Here is an 8,956-nt window from a genome sequence, read left to right as displayed (position 1 = left end):
ACCACAACAACGAGCACCCGAGCTACAAATCTTCTCACAAACTTTGAGCTACCATCCCCAGTGCCCTACCAAGCAGATTGGAACTCCTAGCTTCCTAGACACAGACTCACCTGGTCAAAGATTTGGAATGGGAATCGCTGCAGAAAAGGAGGGAAATAAATAAATGCTCTGTAGACAGTTGGAAGTGACAGAACTGAAAACCTGGTGCACTCAGAGAGTCCCTACAGGGCAAAAGGAGGCCATTCAGTCCATCATGCCCACACTGATGAGCATCCCACCTGGATACACCCCACCCCCATAACACTGCAAGGGGCTTTTACCACAGCCAATCCACCTAACCTGCATATCTTTGGACTGTAGGAGGAAACCAGAGCACACTCGCACATACACGGGGAGAATGAACCTCGGGTCTCTAGTACTGTGAGACAGCAGTGCTAACCACTGAGCCACCGTGCCACCTAACATCCTCAGTAATGACAAAACATGAGGTAGCCATCCACACAAAGACCACAGGTCGAATTTCCCACCAGTTGTAGCGGCTTTGGGCACTGCCTTAAAAGCAGGGAGAAAAAAAAAATCAGATTCAGAAAGGTTGAGTCATACTTCCGGAGGTGCTCTCCTGCAATGAGATTAAGGTTCCATTTTGACATTGGGCATGATAAATGTTGAGTTTGATTAAATTCACCGCGTAATATTTACTGCTCTTGAAGCTTCGCATTCTTCTGCCCGTTCCCTCCCGCCTGTGGCCTCTGTCACCCTCTTATCACGTTTCAGTCTTGTTTGCCCAACAGCTCTTGCAGAAATGTACATTTGTTACTCACAGTCAGACAGGTTGGAACACAGCTCAGGTGTGGCTAGTGCTGGCTTCTCTCAGTCGTGATTACACTCAGACACAAACTAATCACTGCCACCTCTGTCAGTGAGCGACAGCCGACCATTCCCTCTTCAAGAAAGCCTCAGACTAAGAGACCATTGAGCAGTCTCCTTGAAACCATGGACAGCACATTGGAGAATGATCAGGTACGGCTAGCATACAAATAAGAGTCTCTCTGTAAACCGTGGAGTTTGTTTCAACTTGCTCAGGAATGACTGAGCTTGAAACCAACAGGCAGAGAAATGCCAGCACTCAAATCCGACAATTACTCCATTTCCATCGCAACTCTTTAGAAAAGATCTCTATCCCCTGTTTAATCCTGCTTTTCCCTCAAGGGATTTTCTCTGTGGAAAGTTTCTGCTGTTATATTCTTCCATTGTTGTTGGTGTAAAATGCAGAGTAGGTTTTAAACTGATCCCAGAGTGGAACATCATTTAAATGCTGACTTACAAACTCTATCCTTGAGGTCTCGTAGGTCCTATTCTGTATTTAACAGATCAACTTTGCAGAATATATCGTCCCTGCACTCAGGGGTGTGTTCTTTGGTTGAACACAGCCATACCAAATGCAACACAAGGCAAACACAGTGTTGTGGGCTTATTTGAAGATGAGAGTTATGCAGAAAGTGGTAACTAGGAGGAAGTTTAGACATGTCTAAGCTGGAAGACTGCTCGTGGATGGGGGTTCTCACCTGGTTGTACGTCACATCCTGTCTTGCGGTGGGTAGAGATGGACAGCAGTTTGAGGCACAGTCCCTTGAGGGTATATTAACAGAATGGCAGTAGCTCACTGGGAGGCTGGCACAGTGCAGAATCCCATGCATGAGCCCGTTCTGTGACATGTCCTTTGAGTTGATGTAGTGTTGTTGTTGTGGATCCCACAACTGTGTCTTGTCCAGGCGACTAAGTACATGGACTATTCAGTCACCATCCCCTGCCTTCTCAGAGTATCATTCCAAAGGTACAGCTATGAGCCCAGACCTGACTGGGGCATAAAACCTGTCCTTTTTTTAACTCATTTGGGGGGTGGGTGTGTTTCACTGGTCATCCTAATTGCCCGGAGGGCATTAAGAGTCAACCGCATTGCTGGTGGTCTGGAGTCACATGTAGGCCAGACCAGGTAAGGATCGCCGATTTCCTCCCCTAACAGGCATTAGTGAACTAGATGGATTTTTATGACAATCATTTCATTAGACTCTTAATTACAGATTTTTCTTCATATTGAATTCAAATTCTACTATCTGCCATGGTGGGATTGAACCACAGCTCCTTTGGATTAAATAAGCACAGTGATAAAGCCATCAGGCCATCAGCTCCCCACAATCACTGAGTGCTTCAAAATGGCATACAGCCCTGGGCATGCTCAGTTCACACACCAACTTGAGTCAGGGCACATTCCTGAACCAGATGCATTCAACCAGGGCTCATTTGAATTCCATTTCTTGTATTAGACGCAAACAGCTGTCTCTAAGTAGACGGCAGGAAGTTACGGTCAGCAGGAATGTGTAAGTCAGGAGACATTTCCCTATTTTGTAGAGAGAAGCTGTGGAGGGGGCGCCTGCCTAGCTCTGAGCACAGACTTCCCTATTGCCATTCTCATTCCCCAGCCCGCTCTGATGGTTGTGACTCCGAGGGAAATATGCGTTTCTCAAAGCCCGAAGGTTGTGAGTTCAAGCCCCACTTTGGAGATATGAGCCTGATCTCCCCACTGAGGTTCCCAGGGCAGCACTGAGGGCGGGCCGGCTTGCTGGAGGTGTTGTTCAAGATGGACATGAAACTGAGACGTCCTTTACCCAGGTCAAGTGCTTCTGGAAGATTCCCTGACACCTTATTAATAAAAGGAGAGGTCAGTGCTCAAGACAACGATTGTGGCTGACCCACCCTCTCCCCCCACCGCCTTTAAAGGGAAAAGTGTCACTGTGGAGCACTCCTTTAAAACAGAGCTTCTCATGTTGCCATTCCTTTCAGAGAGGAAAGGAGTTTTAGCTTAAACATAAACCTTTCTGTTTTGTTCACTGACTCAACATTTCGGAAGGCCAAAAACTAGCCTGAATCGCAAACAAGCGATGAGTGGATTCACACACTCATTGAGCCAGTGAGTCCAAGGGGTGTGACCTGATAAGGAAACCAAAGACTCATGACTAATCCCAGGTGAGAGAAAGCTTCTGTGTAGGACAGTCCACAGTGAAGGACCCTCGAGGTGGCCAGAAAATTGCCATTCCCTGGAGACAAGGTTAAAAAGCTACTTATTGGTGACTATATAAGACCATAAGATATAGAAGCAGAATTAGGCCATTTGGCCCATCAAGTCTGCTCTGCCTTTTGATCATGGCTGACATGTTTCTCAACCTCATTTCCTGTGTTTTCCACCTAATGTTTGAGCTCCTTATGAATCAAGACCCCATCTATCTCTGTCTTGAATGCAGTGAATGACTTGGCCATAATAATGTTTTCTCGACAAAGTGAGGAATCTGACTGATGTGTAGAAAATATTTCAGCAACGTTTTTAAAAATAATCACAATAAATGTGTGGAGCCCAGACGGTAGATATTTTCTAGCCAGCTTGTTTGAAGATGTTACCACACACCTCTGGAGCAGGTAGTTCTTGAACTTAGGCCTCCTAGGTACAGAGGCACTGACATTACCATGCACCACAAAGAGCCCCTACTGTCAATGGTACATGCTGTGAGTCTGTTTCTGGTTGGATGGATAGAAAGACGAATGGAAGAATAATTGGGTTATTAAAAAAACGAATTGTGATGGCAATTCAAATAAAACAAGTAGTCGCAATCTATGAAATGGTTTCAATTTATATCGTAAAATCAAAATGCAAAATAAGAAAATGGTTGTATGGCTGTGGACATTGAAGTAGATAAGTAGTTACAAGTATGTGTCAAAATGCAAAATAGGGGCTAAAGAGAACCAACTTATGGCAGCCCATCCTACAGTATTGTAAGTCAAAGATGCAGATCTGTCTGCAGTGGGTTAGCATTGGGATTTTTGTCTGGGAGTGCTGCGGAACTTCCCCTCTGAAATAACTCTGCGGACAACAGTACCTGTCACCAAGTCACCCCTTATTTACACATGAACAGTTCTTGACTTTAACACTGCCTTAGTGTTAAAGAGAGACCGAGCGAGAGAGAGAGAGAGACCAAGACCGAGATCAACTCATTCAGAATCAGATGTCACACATGTTATAGTCCAACAGGTTGATTTGAAATCACAAGCTTTTGGAGCGCTGCTCCTTCGGTCACCTGACAAAGGAGCAGCGCTCTGAAAGCTTGTGATTTAAAATAAACCTGTTGGACTATAACCTGGTGTCACGTGACCTCTGACCTTGTCCATCCCAATCCAACATCAGCACCTCCACAACATAGCTATCAGGGTGTTAGCATCTCTGACACTCCTGTTGTTCTGTTTTCAAATTTCCTGATTGTTTTTCTTTTTTCTCGTCACACTAACTGCGGTAGTGCTTATTTTTTCCCCAGCACCCATGTCATGTGTGTGTGTGTGTGTGTGCGCGCGTGCGCGTGCGTGAGTGAGAGTCCGTACCCCAGTGAGTCTGTGTGTGTGTGTGAGCCCATTCCCCAGTGAGAGTCTGTGTGTGTGTGTTGTCTGTGTGTCTGTGTGTGTGTGTCTGTGTGTGTGTGTGTCTGTGTGTGTGTGTGTGTGTGTAGGTGTCAGAGTGAAAAGTGAACAACAACAAGTTTGTAAATTTTTATTTATATTCCACCACCTGGAAGAAAGAAAACATCCGAGTGGCCAGAGACAAACCATGCCCTTCTCAGAGGCCAATGCTGCGTGATCAAACAGTGAAGGAAAGGGCAGGCATTATATCAAAATAGACCTGGAGGGGGGAAATAATATGCTCCGCTCCCTGCGGTGCCCATCTCTCCCTGAATGGCTCGAGCAAGTTGGTAGACACCATGTGCTTCTTCTCCAGAGACACCGGAGCACACACATAAACACAGGAGAAGGGCAGGCAATTGGCCATAACGAACCCCTCCACATCCCGCTGCCGGGACCTGATACTCCTGTTTACTTTTAAAAATATTTTTTTCTTCTTTTACCCCCACACCGCCTAACTGCGGTAGTGCTTATATTTCCCCCAGCACCCATGGTGTGTGTGTGTGCAGGTGTGAGACACAGTGAGAGACACAAAGTGCACAAATCTTTATTCAGTTTCCCCCACCAGGAAGAAAGGAAACACCCGAGTGGCCAGTGACAAGCAGTGCCCTTCACATCAAAGGGCAATGCTGTGTGATCAAAACAGTGAAGGGGAGGGCAAGGACTAAATCAAAATAGAGTTGGAGGGGGAAATAATGCACTCCACTCCCTGCGGCGCCCACCTCTCCCTGAACAACACCAGGGTGTTGGTGGACACCACGTGCTCCTTTTCCAGAGACACCCGGGCTCTAATGTAGATACTCCTGTTTATTTTTTTGTAATTTTTTTTTAAAGGGCAATACTTCTCCTGTTTCTTTTTTTTTCTTTTTTTCTGCTTATTTTTTCCCCAGCACCCATGGTGTGTGTGTGTAGGTGTGAGACACAGTGAGAGACACAAAGTGCACAAATCTTTATTCAACATCCACCACCAGGAAAAGTAGGAAAACACCCGAGTGGTCAGTGACAAGCAGTGCCCTTCACATCAAAGGGCAATGTTTCTTTTTTTTTGTTTTACGAAGTGCACAAATCTTTATTTAATTTCCACCACCAGGAAAAATAGGAAAACACCCGAGTGGCCAGCGACAAGCAGTGCCCTTCACATCCAAGGGCAATGCTGTGTGATCAAACAGTGAAGAGAGGGCGGGGACTAAATCAAAATAGCGTTGGAGGGGGAAATGATGCACTCCACTCCCTGCGGCGCCCACCTCTCCCTGAACAACTCCAGGGTGTTGGTGGCCACCGCGTGCTCCTTTTCCAGAGACACCCAGGCTCTAATGTAGATACTCCTGTTTATTTTTTTAAATTTTTTTTTCTTTAACCCCCACACTACCGCCTAACTACGGTAGTGCTTATTATTTTTATCCCAGCTCTCATGGTGTGTGTGTGCAGGTGTGAGACACAGTGAGAGACACAAGGTGTACAAATCTTTATTCAATTTCCACCACCAGGAAAAGTAGGAAAACACCCGAGTGGCCTGTGACAAGCAGTGCCCTTCACATCAAAGGGCAATGCTGTGCGAACAAACAGTGAAGGGGAGGGCAGGGACTAAATCAAAATAGAGTTGGAGGGGGAAATGATGCACTCCACTCCCTGCGGCGCCCACCTCTCCCTGAACAACTCCAGGGTGTTGGTGGCCACCGTGTGCTCCTTTTCCAGAGACACCCGGGCTCTAATGTAGATACTCCTGTTTATTTTTTTTTTCTTCAGGTGTAATCTCCTGTTTATTTTTTCTTTTTTTTTCTTTTTTTTAACCCCCACACTACCGCCTAACTGCGGTAGTGCTTATTTTTATCCCCAGCACCCATGGTGTGTGTGTGCAGGTGAGAGACACAAAGTGTACAAATCTTTATTCAATTCCCACCACCAGGAAAAGTAGGAAAACACCCGAGTGGCCTGTGACAAGCAGTGCCCTTCACATCAAAGGGCAATGCTGTGTGATCAAAACAGTGAAGGGGAGGGCAGGGACTAAATCAAAATAGAGTTGGAGGGGGAAATGATGCACTCCAATCCCTGCGGCGCCCACCTCTCCCTGAACAACTCCAGGGTGTTGGTGGCCACCGTGTGCTCCTTTTCCAGAGACACCCGGGCTCTAATGTAGATACTCCTGTTTATATCTGTCAGCCAGGGCTCCCTGATTGGACCAGATTAACAGCCCCAATCAGCGAGCTCATATTTTATGAGGTTCAGCTAGCTGACCTCGTTACAGTCACTACATCCTCTTCATCTACAAGTGTAGTAGACCATTTAACATCAAGATCTCACAAAATAAAGATAACAATCGCTGTGAATCTCTAACCCCTGGTTAGCAAGGCCGTGCGAAAGATAAAGGAAACAAGACATTCGGTTTTATTCCGAGAAGAATAGATTTTGAAAGTCAGGAAGCTATTCTAAATGTTTATCCAATGTTGGAATGACCACAATTGCAATATTGTATACTGTTCTGGTCACAATATTATCGAAGCAAAGAAAATAGGTGCAGGAGTATGCTGTTCAGTCCTTTGAGCCTGCACCACCATTCAGTATGATCATGCCTGATCATGCAATGTCAGTATCCCACTCCCCTTTCTTCCCAGACCCCTTGATCCCTTTAGCCACAGGGACCATATCTAGCTCCCTTTTGAATATATCTAACAAACTGGCCCCAACAGCTTCCTGTGGGAGAGAATTCCACAGGTTCTCAACTCTCTGAGTGAAAAGATTCCTCCTCACCTCAATCCTGAGTAGCTTATACCTTATTGATAAGAGCATAATATGAATATGCCACGGTGGCTCAGTGGTTAGCTCTACTATCTCACTGTGCCAGGGACCTGGGTTCAATTCTAGCCTCGGGCGTCTGTCTGTGTGGAGCTTACTCATTCTCCCTGGGTTTTTTCCAGGTACACTGGTTTCATCCCGCAGTCCAAAGATGTGCAGGCTAGGGTGGATTGGCCACGCTAAATTGCCCTATAATGTATAGGGATGTGCAGCATAGGTAGGTTAGTCCAGGGTAAATGTAGAGTAGGGTTGGGGAATAGATCTGGGTGGGATATCTTTGGTGGGTTGATGTGGACGTGTTGGGCCAAATCTCCTGTTTCCACATTGTCCGGATTCTATATAAAAAGAAGTAAGAACTGGGAGCAGGAGTAGGCCATCTGGCCCTTCAAGCCTGCTCCACCATTCAGTAAGATCATGGATGATCACTTTGTGGCCTCAGCTCCACTTACCCACCTGCTCAATGTAACCCTTAATTCCTTTACTGTTCAAAAAATTACTATCATAGCTTTAAAAACATTGACTAAAATAGCGTCCACCACTTCCCTGGGCAGGGAATTCCACAGATTCACAACCCTCTGGGTGAAGAAGTTCCTTCTCAATTCAGTCCTAAACCTGATCCCCCTGATTGCGAGGCTAGGCCCTCTTGTCCTGGTTTCACCTGCCAGTGGAAACATCCTCTCTATGTCGATCTTATTTATTCCCTTCATAATTTGATATGTTTCTCAAAGATCCTCCCCCTTCATTCTTCTAAATTCCAATGTGTATAGTCCCAATCTACTCAGTCTCTCCTCAAGAGCCAACCCCCTCAACTCCAGAATCAACCTAGAGAACCTCCTCTGCACCCTTAGACTGTTACCAAAAAAGGTATAGGAGCATTGGAAGGGAAGCAGACGTGATTCCTGGGAATGTGTGGGTTTACCTATTGGGACAGGATTGACAGGAAGTGTCCATAAAACCATAACACAAAGGAATGGAAGTAGACCATTCAGTCCCTTTGACAGCTCTGCCATTGGAATTAAGACTAATCTGAAAAATCCCCAACCTGCCTATCTCAGCCTTGAATAGACTTAATGAGCCTGCCTTGACACCTCTCTATGGTAAAGAATCCCACAGCTTCACTATATCTGGAACAAGAAATTTATTCCCATTTTCTTATTCTGAGAGAATACCCCTTGGTCCTAGACGTCCCACAAATGGGAAACAATCTCTCAGCATCTATCCTGTCAAACCCACTAAAATCTTGATGTTTCAATAAGGCTGCCTCTCATGCTTCTAAACTCCAATGAGGCAATCTTTCCATACCCAGAATCAAACTTCTCTGGATTGCCTCCATTTCCTTAGATCAGGGGACCACAACTCGTGCGTTGCACAGTTTTAGCAAGACTTCCTTATTTTTGAATGACGCTCCCTTTGAAAGAGAGGCCAACATTCCATGTGCCTTCCCTATTACCTGCTGAACGTGGAGATTGACATTCCGTAATTAAACATTCCTGAAGAAGGGCTTATGCCCGAAATGTCAATTCTCCTGCTCCTTTGATGCTGCCTGACCTGCTGCGGTTTTCCAGCAACACATTTTTCAGCTCTGATTTCCAGCATACGCAGTCCTCACTTTCTCCTATTCCATAATTATGTACAATGATTCCTAAATCCCTGTCTGCAGCAG

The 8,956-nt window shown here is 45.7% G+C and overlaps 1 protein-coding gene across 3 annotated transcripts in view; it reads left to right on the top strand.

The window, feature by feature from the left end:
• Positions 1-841: 841 nt before the first annotated feature.
• Positions 842-8,956, top strand: part of trpm4a (transient receptor potential cation channel, subfamily M, member 4a) — a 94,079-nt gene continuing 85,964 nt past the window's right edge. For all 3 annotated transcript variants that reach the window (XM_060849270.1, XM_060849266.1, XM_060849265.1), the window contains exon 1: positions 842-1,020. In XM_060849270.1, the coding sequence (XP_060705253.1) occupies positions 994-1,020 (27 nt within the window). In that variant the 5' untranslated portion in view covers positions 842-993. The remainder of the gene's footprint in view (positions 1,021-8,956) is intronic.

This window comes from Hemiscyllium ocellatum, chromosome 33 (assembly GCF_020745735.1).
Source record: "Hemiscyllium ocellatum isolate sHemOce1 chromosome 33, sHemOce1.pat.X.cur, whole genome shotgun sequence".
Taxonomy (NCBI): domain Eukaryota; kingdom Metazoa; phylum Chordata; class Chondrichthyes; order Orectolobiformes; family Hemiscylliidae; genus Hemiscyllium; species Hemiscyllium ocellatum.
This window is presented reverse-complemented; position numbering and strand designations above follow the sequence as displayed.